Source organism: Hyaena hyaena, unplaced genomic scaffold (assembly GCF_003009895.1).
Source record: "Hyaena hyaena isolate Hyena2069 unplaced genomic scaffold, ASM300989v1 scaffold_2244, whole genome shotgun sequence".
Classification (NCBI taxonomy): domain Eukaryota; kingdom Metazoa; phylum Chordata; class Mammalia; order Carnivora; family Hyaenidae; genus Hyaena; species Hyaena hyaena.
The window spans coordinates 36,383-54,738 of NW_024082882.1; the positions used below are offsets into that span (position 1 = coordinate 36,383).

General features: G+C 47.3%; 1 protein-coding gene across 1 annotated transcript in view; it reads right to left on the reverse strand.

Moving 5' to 3' along the window:
• Nucleotides 1-1,403: 1,403 nt before the first annotated feature.
• Nucleotides 1,404-18,356, reverse strand: part of LOC120227374 (E3 ubiquitin-protein ligase SH3RF3-like) — a 34,969-nt gene continuing 18,016 nt past the window's right edge. Inside the window, exons 2-3 of the mRNA XM_039225500.1 lie at nucleotides 9,801-10,135; nucleotides 1,404-1,936 (exon numbers count right to left, since the gene is read on the reverse strand). Coding sequence (XP_039081431.1) covers nucleotides 1,768-1,936; nucleotides 9,801-9,979 — 348 coding nt within the window. The 5' untranslated portion in view covers nucleotides 9,980-10,135 and the 3' untranslated portion in view covers nucleotides 1,404-1,767. The remainder of the gene's footprint in view (nucleotides 1,937-9,800; nucleotides 10,136-18,356) is intronic.

Below are 18,356 nucleotides of genomic sequence, written 5' to 3' on the forward strand. Positions count from 1 at the left end.
AGCATGGTAGCCACCTGGCAGTAACAAATAGCCAAGTCACATCCCCAAATAGGAACTCTGAAAATAAGCGTTCCATATTTTAAAGGCATCACACCAGGCGAGGGAATGTGTTTCTGGATTTTGCTGTATCCTTGAAAACCAGGGAGATCCTATCTTATCAAAGTCTAATTTAGTCAGCCTAATTTAAACTTGAGTGGCTTTGTAAAAATAAAGAGACAGGGAACTTATGATTTGTGACTCTGAATTGTTAAGAATATATTCTTAAGGTGTGAATCTCTTGAGAACAAGACTGCCGCATGACTGGGCTTCTCCAGTTTGTGTCTGTGGGAGCTCTGGGCTGCTGGGCTTGTGTAGAGGCCTCAGTGGACCCCACCCAGGATAAGATCCTAGGATCAAAGGTGCCACTTCCTCCTCTTTCTTCTCCCAGCTCCCTTGAATTCTGCATATCTGCAGCAATGCCTCAAATCCCTTGTTTTCCTCATTGTACTTCCAGTCTCTAGACCAACATTTGTACTGCCTGATAGGGAAACATTTATTTAAAAAAAAAGACAAAACCATCACAGGGTGGTAAATCTGAATTGTGGTTAAAAACTACACATTTCAGTAGCAAGAAATCATATTTTGATAATGCTAATTGTAGTCATTTTCTCTAAAGCAATACAAGGAAAATTCTGCCTTCCTAGGCTGGGGTTGACCTTCATGTTCTTTTTACTGCCACACAAAAGGCAATTATAGTGACCCTTCCTTGAAATGTTTCCAGTTCTTGAATAATAATTACCACTGTCTAGACATAGCATGGGGCTTTGGTAAGGGTTTAAAGAAATTGGCTTTTTCTAAACTCCCTCCAACCACTTAAATGGATTCCCTCTTATCCATGGAGCAGTAGCCAATGCTGATATTGAGTACGTGGGCTTTTCAGAGTTTTCCAAAATTCACACGGTACATATAAAAATTCTGCCCACTTGATTATCATCTCAGACATTTTTTCTTTCAAGTTCAACCAAGTCATTATTGGTTTTACAAAAAGGCAGCACCAGATGTATGAAAAATAGGCAATGTATGACCTATTAGAAATATAGAAAGTCTAACAGTTTTACTTTAAAAAGATGTTGTAAGAAAGAAGCAATGCAAAGGGACAGTGGTGGCAAAACGAAACATGTGGCTTATAATAAGGGCAGGAAACAAAGCCAAGTGCGATCTGGCGCCTCCAACAGGAGCTGCGTGCTGGGCTTCCCCAGGGACTCTGGGGACCCAGCGAAGGCCCTGGGCCAGGAACACCATTGCTGAGTAGCCAGGTGGTAGGTGACTGAGGTATATAGAGAGGTGATGGAGCAATCTGGACCCCCCCCCCCCCCCCCCCCCCCCGCCAAGAAGCCCAGGGCAACCCATAAAAACATTCTCCAAATGCCCTGGGCGCCATGCCCACCGCCCAACCCCCGCAGCCCTTCTGCAGCTTCCGGCCTTGCATAGGCAGCAAACAAGAATGCTGCAGCTTAGCAGTAAGTCACAGAGCAAATCAACCCGCATCAGCAGCTTCTCTTTCCAAAGATATTTCTTTACAGTTTACGCAGAGGGAAGCATTTTGTCAGAGAACAATCCCAGGGTGTGCTCTTGGTTGGGAGTTGTGAGCTCCCACCCCCATCCAGGGTGGCCCTGCCAGGAGCCTTGAAAGGGACCTGGGGCCCTCAGGACAGCCTTGATTTTCTCTTGTGTCCTAGGGATCCCAGAGAGCCTTTGTCTGGGGAGTGGAATGTGTAGAGCATGTCTTCAGAAGCTCTCTACAAAGCTTCCTGGGAAGAGACCGGTGCGGCCGTTCCTCTGCAGGGTCCCCTTGTACCAGCCGTCCTCACGCTTCTTGTGCACAAAGACAATGTCACCTTCCTTCAGCTCAATCTCTGCCTCACTCTGGGGAGGGTACGAGACCACCACGCGATACCTGGAGGGGAAACAGACACCACATTGGGTGAGCCTGACTCTAGGCTGGAAGATGACTGCCAGGTCCTGCTTGCAATGTCTCTCTCTTTGCTCACCTTTCCTTTCCCCATCTGGTGTAATTCTTATAATTTGGGGCTACTTCCCCCACTTTTAAAAATGTCTACTTTGATTTTAATTTTTACACAACCTTTTCATTTTTTAATTAAAATTAAAAAATCATTTCCCCGTCGTGTCCTTTTAGAGCCGGATCTATGCAGCTGGAACATTTCTGCCTGAGAGGCAGTCTCTCCCTCCAGCCCATCTTGGACTGCGGCCTCCCCTGGGGTGGGGCCTAGGATGGCCACTTCCGTTTTGGTGCAGGCACTGGGGATGGGTGGGACATTTGGTGTGTCCTCAGTTCTGTCGTGTCCTGGCTGCATGACACCAGGCTAGGTGTCCTGACCTCCCGAGTGTCAGCTTCTTTGAGGAAGAGGGAGGGTGGGGAATGCCTCTTAGGTGGATGTCTCACATGATGTGTGAAAGTGTTCTGGACCTTGTATGGTAAAATGGTCATCCTTTTTTAAATGTGCTCCAAAAATCTTATCTTAGCACCTGAACTGGCTTATCTTAGCACCTCTCCCAGCTCAGGTCTCCCTTGCCTGGGCTGCTCTTGCCTGCCCCTTCCCTGATGCTCTCTCTGGAGCTCTCCTGCCTTCCACAAGCCAGCTGGGCCCCATTCACCGTGCTTAGTGCTTAGCTCAGGTCTCCCATGATGGTGCGCAAACCCCCAGAGCAGCAACTGTTACCCAGTGCTCCCTGCCATGTGCCCAGTGTCTAGAACAAGCCCCGCATACAGGAGCACTGTTCAAACATGCAGGATGGTGCCTGGAGACCTGGGGTGGCACTGTCAGTCAGGTGGAGCTGCCGGGGAGCCGAGGTAACTGGGCAGGTGGAGGAGCAGAGGTGCCAGCGGCTGGCGGTGGCTGGCATGGAGAGGACGGGTGATGTGTGTATCTGGGCCTGCAGCTCCACAGCAAACAGTACCTCCCCCCAGCCCACAGTGTAGACTTCAACTCCTGCCATCAGCCACTGGCCACAGGAGGGGATCATTGGCCAGACTAATGGCCTAGGAGCAGGATGACCAATGACCTTAGGGGACTGGGTCATCCATTTATAGGAGATGAGCTGGGGAGGAACCATGTACTGTGTGGTTGGCAATGTGGGGCCTCAGAGGCCCCGGACCTGACCTGGACTGGAGGGAACACCCCCAGGAGCCACTGTCCTGCTGCTCCCCTCCCTGGCAGTGCCTGGGCGTGGTCCTGGCCCATTAGCTGGGGCAGGAAGGTGGGATATTCCTTTTCCCTCAGTCTTCCTTGGGCTGTCGGCTGGGAAGGACTGTCCTCTTGGTCCTGCCTCTCCCATAAGCCACGGCCACACAAATGGCCCCTGAAAGAGATCATCCAGGTGTCCCAGCATCTGGGTGTTCTGAGGACCCTCAAGGGGCTTTAAATGTGGAGCCTCTGACCTGTATATTCTGCTTTCGGAGAAACCAGAACATTATAACACAAAAGAGTTCCTATGTCAGCATTTCTTCAAATGTGGCCATAGACTTCAGGACCTCTAGGTCAGAGTCCTGGCTCTATCCTGGACCTACTTGATGAAACTCTGGGAAAGGGGCCAGAAGTATGAATTTTCATCAAGTTCTGGGGGCAAATGTTTAATTTGCTGCTGTCTGAGAATTGAGGTGAAAGCTCTGGGCAAGTCTTCATTCTCCTTCAACCACCTGCTCAGAGGGCCTGAGGCACTGGTCCATCAAAGTCAGGACAGGGAAGCCATGGTTTGGGGCACCTGCAGCAAGTGCTCTGGAGGCTGAGGGATGACACCCAAGCAGAAAAGACCCGGACTCCACTCTGAGGAGCTCACGGTCCCAGTTTGTTCCAGGCTGTGAGACCAGGGGGCAGAGAGCAAAGTAGCTCCTGAGGCTGACTTGGCAGGCAAGCAAGGTTCCTACTGGCCAGGCTCACGGAGCGCTTTGGAAGGGCTGCAGCTATAGGATGGTTGGGCCAGTTCTCAACTGTCTCTGGACTCCAGATGCTGGCTTTGGGGGTATAAAGGAGGAGAGAAAAGACAGTATGCTTCTTGCCCTCCTCTCAGCCCCGAATCTCTGCAAACGGCTGCCTGCTGGCCATTCCTTGATGACAGATGGCCCTGGGGAGGCAGGAATAGTCTGTGAGATCAGTTCCCCCACATCTGGCACTCAGGCTGTGTGTGTGTCTGCAGAGACCAGCACCGGCCCTACCTGTGGCTCTCTGCCACCCTTCCCCTTTTCTCCAAACACCTGCCTCCTTCTCTTCCCTGAGGAAGAAAAGGCAAAGAGTGAGATGATTTCTCAGACTTCAAACACAAGTTTTGGCTTTTGCCTCAACTGCCAGATGTGAAACAAACAAGCAACTCTGAAAATGTAAGTGGCTAGAAAAAAAAGTAATTTGGTGCTTCTGAGTAATTCAATGATTTAATGAGCCCAGATGGATGATGTGGGCCTAATGTATAAGAGTCAAGCATTTAAAGTTCCTGTCCAGATCATTCCAAGACTCTGAGCTATTTTTCCTGCTGCATGAAAGTAATTGATACTCCCTGTTATAGACACAAAGGGCCAAATGAACAGTTAAGGACAGCAGCTACTCCTGTGTTATGACTGTGGCATCATAAATCATAAGAGACTGCGCTGTGCTGAGTTAAGGTTATGTCACCCACAGCTAATTTTCAGACATAAGATGCAGGAAATCAAAAGGCTCAAAATCAGAATGAATTCTTACCACTGCACATTGCAATTAGCTTTATGTGTGAGGTTTGGTGTGTTTTCCTCTTGTGTCATCTGCTCCCCTCCTGACAACAGGGGTCACCGTCAGGCTCTCCGAGTGGCAGGCTTTTCAGAGCATTTGCTTCAGTGCTACTGAGGGCAAGTGGCCCCTGAGATAGTGGATGTTATCATCATGGAGCAGTTTCCCTCTAGGAACTTGGAAATAAGAGTATGTCTATACCCCCTAAAACTAAGCTGCAATATCAGTACGTGTATTAACAGCTTGTTGCTGCTGTAAAAAATTTCCACAAACTTAGTGGCATAATTTCTCATCTCCCAGTTCTTTAAGTCAGATATTCAAGGCAGTTACAAGGGTACACTCCTTCTGGAGGTCCTAGGGGGTAATGCACTCCCCTGCCTTTTGCAGCTAGCCCCTAGAAGCTGTCTGCATTCCTGGCTAGTGCCCCTTCCTCCATTTTCAAAGCCAGCATTGGCCAGTTGAGTCCTCACACTGCATCACTTTGACCCTTTCTGCTGCCTTTCTCTTCTCCTTATAGGGACTCTGTGGTCACACTGGGCCTGCCTAGATAATCCAGGATAATCTCTCCATTTTAATGTCAGCTGGTTAACAACCTCTATCCTGCCTGCTGCCTTCACTCCTCAAGGCCATGTAAGGGGACATTCATAGTTCAGGGGATCAGGCACAGACATTTTTGGGAAGCCACCGTTCTGCCTACCATGACACATAATAGATCAAAGTCAAAAAACATTTAAATCCGAATAAAGCCAAACTCACAAGCCAGTAAGAGGAGAGGATAAATAGACAGAGTGTGTGAATGGATCATAAGAGGTAAGTGTGCTAGTTTTTCAGAGCCACTCTGCAACTTCCCTGAGGTACAAGAGAGCCAGAGGTGGGCATCCAGAGTATGGGCATGGGGTGGCTGGTCCAAGAACTCAGCCAGACCTGCCCAGAGTCAGGGTTGGCATATCCCTGCTGGGGAGACAGGACATTAGACAGTGTCACCAGATCCCATAACTACACTGCTATTATGAGTTCCCCAAGTAACCTCCAGAAATGTGGGTCCCTGAATACATTGTCCATAGGGCATAATATGTCCAGATGGTCCAAGAATTAGGTTCCTGAGGAAGGATTAGTATTTGGCACTCTGGTTTACACATCAGGCCTGTGAGTTTAGCTCCTACAGATCTCCTGAGAGCTGGACCTGCCTCTAGTGAGCTGACGTGCAGGCCTGGCCAACTAGACCTGGGGTAGTTCTCCATGGTTCACTCCCCTGGGCAGGCTCGTTTAGCCCAAGCTTCCTTCCTCCAGGAGCAGTTAGGAGAGAAGCTCCCAGTGTCTTCTGGAATCCTCAGGAGGGAAACTGTTATCTCTGAGGGAGTCTGTACACAGGAGACACTCAGAACATGCAGGAGATACCCTTGTAGTACCTGGAGCCCAGCCACTCCAGGTGAGAGATGCCCCCTCCTCAGTGTGCTGGTGGTGGAAGCCTGAGTCTGAGCCCCACCTGCCCTTTGCTGTTCTCCCCCCTTCAGACAGTAAAGTGGCCTTGCACACAGCAGGCACTCTGCAGATATGTGGCCTGCGAGTGAGTGCCCAGGGCCTCCACAGCAGGGATTCCTGTCACAGCTGCTCCCTTCCAGCTGTGAGCTAAATTTTATTCACAAGCCTTCGGGGCCCAAGGCCAAGTGCTTTCTGGAGTTGTCCCAGCCTGAAGACTAAGCCTTTCCATTGTTCCACTCTTGCTCCACTTCTGGGGCTCCCCAGGATACAAGGCGGCCTACAGGCTGCACAGGGTGAACGAAGGGGGCATTTGGGGGCTCATTAGGCAGCAGTTTTGTTTCAGGCTGTATTTTGAAAACTCTTATCACTAATGAGCTGCACAGAGTGAGGGGGACAAGCAGGGTGCCAAGAGTCTCTGGGTACAATAAGCCCTGATTAGATGGAATATTCACAGAATGAGACTAATTCTCTGATCTTTCTAGTTAATCATAGACTTCCATGGTTTAGTAGAACAGGGTCTTTTAAGACCTTTTATGAAGGAGTCTGGAAGCTGAGGGATCTAGGGAGAACAGAAACTTAAGGGAGACATGAGAGCAGCTTTGAAACGTCTCAGTCTATTCTCAGGAACCACCAACTTTGTTACCTGGGGCAAAGGGACTGGGAATCACATTGAGAAATCATAGGCATCTGGGGGTTGGTCTTATGGAAGGATGAAGTTCTGACATGAAAGAGTTACACAAAGTTGGAGGAGGCTCCTTTGAGGGAAATGGAGGAAAAATTATAAAGTGTGTGTGTGTGTGTGTGTGTGTGTGTGTGTGTGTATGGTGTTTGTGTGAGACGTGAGGTATCTGTGGTATGTGGTGTGTGTGTGAGGTGTGTGTGTGGTGTGTATATGTGTATGGTCTGGTTTGAGGTGTGTGGTGTGTGTATGTGTGATATGTGGTATGTGTGCATTTGTGATGTAGTATGTTTGGTGTGTGTGTGTGGTATTTGTGTGAGATGTGCGTGAAGTGTGTATGTGGTATGTGTGGTGTGTATATGTGTGTGGTGTGGTATGAGGTGTGTGGTATTTGTGTGAGATATGTGGTATATGTGATGCATGTATGTATGTCTGAGGGTGTGTGTGAGTGTGTCTGTGTGGAATGTGCTATATGTGCATGTGTGATGTGGTGTCATGTGTATTTGGTGTGTGTGGTGTGTGGTATGGGTGTGGTGGTGGTAGTGGTGTGTGTGTATGTGTGTGTGTGTGAGGTGAGGTGAGGTGACTTGAGGTGTGACCTAATCTCCTTAGGGCCTGGGGTTTGCTGTGGGGAATGCACCTCATAGTAACAGATCCTACTGTGACTGAGTTTGGACAGGATGTGTACCTTGAACCGGCAACAGGGTGGTGATCAACGGCTGAGTCTCCAGAAGCAGATGCTGATATCCTGGCAAGGCTGTGACATGGTCCATACTATTTTGAAGCCAGAGACACCCAGATCCCTTTGTGGGCAAGTTGTACATTGGGCAGCTGCTGACCACGCTCCTCAAAGTGGGTCAGAGACCAGGCTCTGTGGCTGGAAAGCCTTGAGTTCAATCTCTGGCTTGGCTGGTTACTTTTTAGCTGTGTGATCTCAAGCAAGTTACCTAGCCTTTCAGGAAGATGGGGATACTGAATTTGTAGGGTTCTTGGAAGGATTGGCTGAGGTAACACACCCAAGGCACCTAAAACGATGCCAGCAGATGCTAAGCTACATATGCAGCATTGCCATTCTGAGTGGTTATGGCCCAGGTCCATACTGACTGATGAATGTCTGAATCTCACCCCTGCACAGAGCACAGAGCTGTCTTTCTAAAAACAGGTGTAAATATGGACTGACACTACATGTGCTTATCGGAAATCCATAACCAGCCCCCATGGTTCCTACACTGCCTGGTGAGACTGTTCTCTCAGTGGTGCTGGATCTCAACACCACAATGTCAGCCCAGCACCAAAGCCCATCATCTGGATATGCCTTGACAAACTGGCCTGCAGCTTATTTTATATGGTCTGAGACACAAATAAGTTGAAACAGTTCACAAACCGTTGAAAAAAAAAATCAAAATAAGAAAAATATTTCATGACACAAGAAAATTAAATTAAATTTAAATGTTGGTGTCCATAAGTAGAATTTTATTGGAACGCCCATGCCCATCGTTTCTGTATTGTCTATGGCTGCCTTCATGCTGGCACAGCAGAGGTGAGAGTTCTGAAAGAGACTGAATGACCTGCGGTGTCTGCAGAATTTACTATCCAGGTCTTGACCAAAGGTGTGTCACTCCCATCTAGATAGAGCTTAAGTAGCCCTGCCTTGGCATTGGGGGTTAGCAGGTGCTCAGGACAGTGGGGGCTTTCTCAGAATTCAGCACTGGGGCCCATGGGGAAAAGCTGGTGGGGAAGGGTGCCAGGGCTGGTTTCTCAGGAGACTGCTCGCATGTTTACTATTTAAGCAGTGTTCCAACAAGAAGGCACATGGAAGGGAAAGTGCTTCCATACTATCCTGATTGGACACCATCCCCTCTCACTGCAGGGTCTTCCATCCCTCATTTGAAGCCCTTTAAGGACTAACTCAAATGGGCCCATCAGCTGAGCAAGATGCCAGCCTCTTATAAAATTCAAGTACGTAAGGGCCCTCTGTGGACTCAGTTTACTGCTCAGTATAACTCTAGGCTGAACTCTATGAAATTTCTGGTTGTGGTAAAAAAAAACCCCACAAATGAATGCTGTCAATTTTGTATGGTCCAACCCAATAGACTATATACCTCGAAGCAAATCTGGGGGTAATGCTTTATAATTCTAAGGTGTCAGAGGGGGCTCAGCCTCAAAAAAAGCTGCCTCCTGGGTGAGGCACACAGGCCATGAGATTTAGTCCAGGAGTCCACTAAAGGTTTCCCACAGGGTTGAGGGGACACAGTCCTCTCACTAACATCATTCCTCACTCTCTGGGCTCAGTGCCCCATCAGTTTTGCCAAATTTCCTGATGAATCCCTTGCAAATCCCAAACTCAGGACCCAGATGGATTCAGAACATGAAATATACTCCTTTTCATCCCCAAATGCTTTTTATCTTTTTATAATGTTTACTTTTTATTTTTGAGAGAGAGAGAGAGAGGGGGAGAGAGAGAGAGAGGGAGAGAGAGAGAGGGAGAGAGAGAGAGAGAGAAAGAGAGAGAGAGCAGGGGAGGAGCAGAGAGAGAGAGGGAGAAGCAGAATCCAAAGCAGGCTCCAGGCTCAAACCTGTCAACACAGAGCCCGATGTGGGGCGACAGAGCCCAATGTGGAGCTCAAACTCATGAACTGTGAGATCATGATCTGATCCAAAGTGGGATGCTCAACCGACTAGGCCACCTAGACGCCCCCCAAATGCCTTTTATCTGATTCTCACCATCCAAGCTCAGGAACTGAGTAGATGTGTGTAAGAGGGACATTTGATAAATTTAATCCTCAGAAAATCTCCATTGTCACTGTTCCCCCAAAATGGCTTCAATCTTAGAGACCAGCCCACACCAAGGCCCTAGAGGATATAAGCCCACCCTCCCCCCTTACCTCTCCCTGGACAAAGGCTTGGGCTCGGGACGGATGGCAGCCATGGAGAGAGGTGCTTGCCTGGAGGGAGATGAGGAGAAGTTCAGATCCAAGGAGCCCGCCTTTCTGTGCAGTGGCTCCATCCCCACTGCGCCCCGCATCTCGCTTTCTATGGGGCAAGACCCTGCCCTGCCATGCATGGACAGTGAGGACACTTCAGGACCCACTGCACCCTGGAGTGAGGTGTCCACTGCCACCAGGGCATCATGGGTCGGAGAGATGGATGGTGGGGAGCGAGATTTCTTCTTGGTAGACGCCCCGGCGAGAAGCTTCAGCAGCCCACTCTTCTTCTCTTTCTAGAAAGACACACAGAATTGAAATCCAGTGGGTTAGTACTGGATTGTTAGTGATGGGGGAGGGAAGTATAATCTTATTTGGAAACTTGAGAGAGAGTGCTGCGCGAATTGGGGGGGGGCCCTCCTGACAACACACCCCCTTGCTATCACAGGACCATCCCAGACTGGCAACTTCACTTGCTGTGTCCAAGGAGCCAGCAGTCAACATAACTGGTCTCTCTTTACCTGAGAGGGGTGTGTAATTATTCTACATTAGCTTTCCTGAGATTAGTTCCCACAGCCTCCCAAGTTTATAGAACCAAAGCTCATGTATCCTAGACACAGCTTTATTTTGAAATCCTGGGCAGCACTGTATTCAAACTTTCCTCTGAAAAAATCTGTTTATACCACACAGGAAACCTGCAGTGTGTGTGTGTGTGTGTGGGGGGGGGCACACACACACACGTACATCACATATATTCCCTGAGAAAGTAATCTGCAGGCAGGGAGGACCAGAGCTGAGGTCCCAGAGCTAAGGGCAGCCCCCCATGGGGGCAACTTTGCCTCATGCTCTAAATTCTCTCAGTGGGAAACACCCTTATAAAACTGCTTCAATCAGCAGCAGGAAGGTGGTTTCCTTATCTTAAGAGAAAGGGCTATTACAGGATGTGACAACATTCAGGTCTTGGCTACTAACACGCAAAACTAATGAGATAATCAGGAGAATTGGCCCTATAATCATGAGGCTATTGATATGCTCTCCTGCTAGGATGTGTAGACACTGCTCCTGCTCCATAGCTCACTGCCAGTTCTCATGGAAGACTCCCCGCCATACACCCCACACCAGCGGCACGACCAGGACAGGGTCTTCATCAGAGGCCCCACTGAGTACTCTCTTGGCCCTGAAGGAGTTTCTCTCCTTAGTTTCACACCTTGGGGGCTCAGATCAGGCTCTCAATACATAAATGAGAGCCAGGGTGGGGTGGTGACACAGATGCAGAGAAAGATCTAGGCAGTGTCCTTGGGTGGCTTGGACCAGCCACCATGCCTACCCTGAATTCTGCATATTGCTGTCAGTAAAGGGGCACCTCAGCCTCCCTTAGCCTGTACTGATTTCATGGAAGCATATAAGGAAGCATGTGAAATGCTGCTATCTAGAGAGGTCTGTGTGTGAAAGAGAAAGTGTGTACATGCAGAGGTACTTTTAGAACAACATTCTTGCCTTGAAATCTGACCATTTTTATGGCTTTAAGAGAGTTCAGTTTTTTACTGTTCAATGGAAATTATGTAGCAGGGACACATGGCATAAAACAATGGCAGCACACAGAAGTCTGAAACTATAGCCACTGAGTTAGTGATGGTCATCAAAAAGTCTGCTTTGGTTACAGGGCTCAGAAGACCCTGAAGTGGATAGATGGCAGATTTCCTCTTCTCACCTTCCCTGTCTGCAGGGTTAGAAGCTACTGGGGGATGATTTCAGCATCACCTATCACCACAGGGGTGCTGAAATCTTCTTAGAATTCACATATTAGGGATATGCATATCCTTAAGCTAAGTCAATAACACTTGAGTATGAAGAAGTCCATGTTTTTTCTCTATTGTTAGCACTGATATTGACAGAAAGAAGGGGAGTAGATGTCCTGAAGACTCTCCATGTTGAGGAATTGCTGGCATGGGTGAGCCCCAGGCTGGTGGGGAGCAGGTGGGTGTGAGGTAATGCAGCAAAGGGCAGCCCTCTGTTTATGTTTCCCAGCTCTGTCCTGCTTCAACATCCATGAAGTTCTTGCGACACTTAGGATAGCTTCACTAGTTTGGCCACGAGGGGGTGCCACACAGCTGGCTCAGAGGCATCCCTGTCTCCTAAGTAGCTGGGGCTCCTGAGGCTCCAGAAGTGTGAGCCTGCCCACTGAGTCTAGGGAGTCATGTGGACACCCAAACTAAACACCCAGACACTACTAGGTCAAGTATCAGAAAAGCCACATGCTATCAAATGCTCACATTCCAGCTATTAATCCAATGGGATGGTGAAGCTGAACACTGTACAACTTCGAGTAGTTTAATTGTATGCATATATAAGCACATGCAGTTATATAAAATTATGCACAGCATGAAATGGATCTGTAGTCCGGCCAATGCCCTGAGGGAACAGGAGCCACTGCCTGGCACAGGCTGCAGTCCCTGAAGGGTCATGGGCCAACCTGCCTTCTCTGCTGCTGTTTTGGGCTGGGCCTACCTCTTAGAGACCACAGGGAAGGGTGTAGGCCAGCCCTGGCATCAATCAGGCTGTGTGGTCTTCCGGGACCAGAGTGTGAAGCCTGGACACTTGGCCAGCAAACATGTGTGAAGCAATTTGACAGTGAAGGCACCGGTGCAGGGACAGGCCCTCTGGGCCATGACGCTGGATTGTCAGGGGCAGCATGGCCAGAGGGTCCTGCCAACAATCTGTAAGTCGGGGTGCACATGCCCAGGGGGGGAGCACCTGCCTGAGAGATATCGGCCAATGTCACGGTCAAAGGGGCTCCATGTGGGAAAGCGTTTTCACAGTGACTGTCCCCAAGCCCCTGGGACAGGTGTTGGCTACACCATATCCATCTACCTCACCTATATTCAGAGCCAGTGTCCCTGGCTTCTTCTACATATGAATTAAAGGTGGAAGGAGACAGAACAAGGACATGCCCAGGGCAAGTGGTGTGCCACCTCTTAGAAGTTTCAGGGTTGAGACCATGGCCCTTCCTGAGACACCCAGCAGCTTAAAAAAATAAAAGGAAGTGACCAGGGTCCAGTTGTCAGCCAGCATGACAGCTCTTGTGGTCCCTATAGTGGTGTCCTTCTGCCTTGTGATCAGGGAAGAGGTTTGATCTAAAACCACCCTCTTTCAAGGCACTGCCACGGAACAGAAAGCCCTGGAGCCACGGGCTGTGCCACAGTAGGGTGTTGTGAGCAGAAGATAAAGCCACTGGCTCACTTAGCATGTTTGCATGGGGATCCAGCCCTAGCTGTGGTTTGGAAAGAGGTACATGAATGTGATGGATACTTTTCCTGTCTCAGTTCTCCAGGACTAAATATGACTGATCATGTTCTTAATTTGACTTTGGCAAACACTGATGTCATGACTGGAAAACCCTCTCCATTGCCATCCATGACAGAATTCTGCTAATGCCTTCAGGACCCAGTTACTACAATTTGCTGTGAAATTTGGTGAACTAGTGATTATCATGCACACATGGACTATGGATGTAGATATTCCAAGTCCTTCCCCTGGTTGCTGCCCCATTCTGGGTAATGCAGGTTAGAATCAGCTAATGGGCACTTTGGAGGTGGTGGGAAAAGGCTCACTGATCAATTAGGGGCAACACGATGGGACAATAAGAGGTTTTAGAGGATACAATTTAGGGTTATTCTGGGCTAAAAGTTTATTAAAGAAAGATGGATTTGTTGGGGTTTCTCCAGACACCAGGGCTAAACTATGGACTTTCATGAGCCCAGTGAAATGCGGAGAATGGTATCCCCATTATATTTTTATAGCTTGTTTTAGATACCTTTCAGGCAAGTCACTGTTTCCCTATACAACCTCCCTACACAGCATTCTGCTGTCTCCATCTGTGGCCTAAATTCCCCTCTCCTGAGGAGAGTCACTTTCCCATCCCTAGGATGCTCTGAATGGCCACAGTGCAGCTATTTCAGCCTTGTGGGGGCCCTCCAAACAGTCTGAACTGTGGGACTAAAATGCCTCATCCCATCTTCTGTCTTCTCCCCTAATTAGAGATGAGCTACTGCTTGTCCTCTGTGAGGCCATTCACAGCTCCCCATGCAGACAACCCTCCTTTGCTGCCTGCTTCCCCTTCCTCTATCAATGGAACAGGATAGGAGCGCAAGGGTAGCCCAGACCAGAAGCATGAAGTCCTAGCTCTGAGTCTTGATTCCAGCAACACTGAGTTGTTAAGATGACAAATGGAAGAGTGCTTTTTAAACTATGAATGCATGTTACAAATACTTGATTGTATGGCTGTTTTTATGATGTGTTTATATGCTGTGCTATTTTTAGGTTTTTGCAAAACACCTACAATCTAATTAGCTCTCAGTACATTTTTGTTAAATGAATAAAACCCACTTCACCATCACCTGAGGCAGGTGTCTCACTGTTAACCCTCAAATTGCCTTGAGAGATCTCCACAGGCCAACAGGGGGTCTCTTGGCTCTCCAACTTTGGTTACAAAGAACAACCAGGGAGTTGGAAAAAAATATAAATGTTAGTCCCACCCTCAAAGATTCTAATTCAGCAGGTCTGAAGTGGGGGCACAAAAAGTGATTCTGATCGAGAACCCTGGAAGAGATCAATTATAAGCCAATGGTCACGTGTCAACCTGTTAATGATTTCAGAGGACTACAGATAGTGCTGCAAAAACTCAGAGAAGGCACCAGGTGCATAGGAAGGTGACAAAACAAGGAAACAGCTTCACTGAGCATCTACTAAATGCCCAACCCAGGGGACTTGCATGGGTTTTAAAGCCATACTTTGGAGTGTTGGCATGCATTGATGTGTCAATTCTGACCTGAGGGTGTGAGATGTCCACCAGCTCTCAGATGGGGCCACCCTCTCCAGTTGCAGTTTGAGTGGCAAGGGCTAGTGAAGGAGTAGAGGTTAGCAATCAAGGCAGGTCACACTAGGCAGGGGAACAGGCTCAAGCCAAGGACTGCAGGCACCAGATAAGGCTATTCCAGAAGCACTGGCTCTCAAAATACACATGTAGTTCTGAAAAGCCTCCTTCAGCAAATAAACAGAGCATCCTCATGTTAGAGAAGAGCATATGAGCTACATTAAAAAATGTATGTGTGACGGGGAACCTGGGTGGCTCAGTCGGTCAAGCATCCAACTTCAGCTCAGGTCATGATCTCATGTTTGGTGAGTTCAAGCCCCTCACTGGGCTCTGTGCTGACAGCTAGGAGCCTGGAGTCTGCTTCGGATTCTGTGTCTCCCTATCTCTCTGCTGCTCCCATTTGTGCACTCTCTCTCTCTCAAAAATAAATAAACATCAAAAAAATTATGTGTGTGGGTGCCTGGTGGCTCAGTTGGTTAAGCATCCAACTTCGGCTCAGGTCATGATCTCACGGTTTGTAAGTTTGAGTCCCTCACCAGGCTCCGTGCTGACAGCTCAGAGCCTGGAGCTTGCTTTGGATTCTGTGTCTCCTTCTTTCTCTGCTCCTCCCCCGACTCATGCTCTGTACCTCTCTCAAAAATAAATAAACATTAAAAAATTAAAAACAAATTATGTGTGTACACACACACACATACACACTAACACATATGTATATACATGCATACTAAAATAAAGTCATACCCTACTTTAAAAGAACCACCTGGTAACCTAATATTAAAAAAAAAAGACCTATTTGAAGGGGTTCATTCATTATAGGAAAACTATAAAACATTTTACATAATAAAATAATAGTTTTTCTGTTATGATTAAAATTGTGATCTCCTAGGGGCCTTAGTTGTTTTATAGAACATCAATGTAAAAACTTGGCAAAATGAAAAAGAAATCTAAAGCTTATATTAAGAACTGCTGCCAGTTAAGAGCCAACGAAAATTATGGAAAATTATCTGTGAAATTATAAGAAGTCAAAGGGCTTTTATAAATTTGATTTATAAAATATGACATTAAAATTTTCAGAGATACAATTCATTTCATTAGAATGAAGTAAATGTGTAAATGTGACCTATAATGCCACATTTTTTTGGTCAGGTCATCTCCTTTGTTAATGTATGCTAAAGAAGGCAGCCACGGTTCCTCTCAAACAGATTTACCTTCTTAACTCTTTTTTGCTTAGGGCAACATTTACAATCCCTGGTTGGGCAAACATGGAACACTGGGCCACGTATGGTGCATGGCACATAGACTCAGCCTAGACAGCTTAGCTCTGATAGTCCTGGAAAACCTCAGCCTGAAAAATCTCCAACTGACCGTGCCCGTGGATGAGTACATGCTCTGTTCAAAGTCAGAAGGGCAGCTGAGAACTCTTTACCTTTGAGAACAAAGGATCAAACATAATCACAGATTTTCACTCAGCATTTGCATGAGCTGAGACCCAGGTGACAATGGTCATAGGTCATGGGTCATGTTCATATCTTGTGTCAACACTAAGTGACCTGGGAGCATCTGGAGACTCTCTGAGGAAAGCATAGAAATATTCCCTCCAGACTGTTAATATCAGTTATTAACAGGGGTGAGCAGGCACAGGAGGGAGGATCTGGGCAGTATTTGGCTTTTGTGAGACACTTTCATATTTGAGTCATTAAGTCAAATGTGTATTTCTTTTTAGTTTAAGAGGAGAAACATAATAAAAGAAAAAGCTGCAACCTGTTGCTTTGAACATAATGGTGTTAGATGTGATGAGCCAGAGAGAATTTTTGCTATCAGCTTATGGAGGAGATGGTCTTAATATGAGGGGGCAGTAGGGGTGGCTTCGAGGCCTGGGCAGATTGGATATAATGAAAGGGGATGGACCAGTGGGTAATTAGGTCTGGATGAGGGATCTGAAGGCGTGGAAGGAGCAGATCTAGCCAAAAGGTGCTGTGTGTCTGTGAGATGAATAAAGGCAGGAGGACAGCACATCTTGGTGGCTGAAGGCCCAGATGAGGGGTCTGACGTCAGCTTGGCAGACACTGGGAGCTGCGCTGGAAGCAGAGGTGGGGGCACAGAGCAGGGGAGTTGGTGACTCCAGGGTAGCAAAGTCAACAGCTTGTGGCCATGGGTGAGGAGCCAAAGTGGGGAACGTGGGGCCACAGACAGTGATGGTGACAGTCCCAGGGCACTTAAAGGGAAGGTGATACCAGCTCCTACCAGCCGGAGACAGGGTGGGGGATATGTGCCCCACAGCAATGAACTTGCTCCATGCCAGCATGGCTGTGGCAGACTCTGGCTCACACAACACACAGAATGATAAAGAAACCAAAATGGTTTAGGAAGATAGTTAAATAATTATCAGATGCCACAACAACCTATGGGCAGTTAGGAAAGAGCTCAGAGAAGTGGGGGCATCAATCCTCACATCTGTTACAATGACTTGCAGCTGTACATTTAGGAAGGAGTTGGTGAGACTAAAGCATGGTCAGAGGCCTGATGCATGTGGATTTCGCATGACAAATAGTGCGGGACCTTCAAGAAACCTTTAGATAGTAAAAAAAAACACAAAAAAACAAAAAAACAAAAAACAAGGGACACCATGCATCCTTATCTTAATATATTGAATCTGGCTCCTAGCAGCAAGTTATACTCAGAAGCCTTTTGATTAGAATTTTGTTTGGAAAGTTTCCTATTGGAGATGGGGAAAGGGTAATTAAAAGCTATGTCTTGTTAAAATTTTGATGGGGAAAAGCACATCTCAGGTTATGCCTGAACACAGTTACTGTAAGAGCAGAGAAAGGTTTATAACAATATAAATATGCAATGTGTCTTCAGAAATGGAAGAGGAATACAAGATCTATAATAAATAAAGTGGAAGAAGCTAACAAGCTAATTAAAAGAGACAGAAAAATTGTGTATTTAGCTGTTGGCTATTTTAAACATTAAAACACATCTTCAAAAATGCTGCCCTCACAAAAGACTGAAGATGAAAATTATTTCATGAAAATAATGGGGAAGGGAAACAGCAGATAACAGCATGTCAATCTAATTGTGCTTTCTCAAGCTTTTGCTTTTGATGGGAGGGATGCCTGCTGTAGTATGCTGCTTCTCTTGCTCTTCTTGAGGATTGAAACCATTAAGTGAAGATTTTGTTCACTGTTCTGCATGTGGCACTGTGCTGGGCATTCTGAAAAGGGAGCTGAATGGATATAAGTAAAAGCAGGGGTTGGATTTGTGTCCTTCGAAGCAGAGCCATGGGCACTGTGATCACAGCATTTTTCAGACTTAGAAAGAGAGGAAGAACACTCAGGAGCCGGGCCTGCAAGTGGTTTTGGGTGACCAGCCAAGTTCAACGCAGAAGGAAAGAGCTCCTGAAGTGGAGGATACTGTCTCCCTGAGGAACTTCAAGTAGATATTCAGCCACATCATGACAGCCTTAGAGACAGATAGAGCTGGGTGTTACTGTCATTTATCAGTTGACTGATCTTGAACAAGTCACTTAACTGCTCATATGCAAAATGGACAACATAATTATATATATCACTAATTATACTGCAAGCTCTTTATTGAGAGCTCACTATGAACCAGGCACTGTTCTAAGTCTTGGACATCATTAG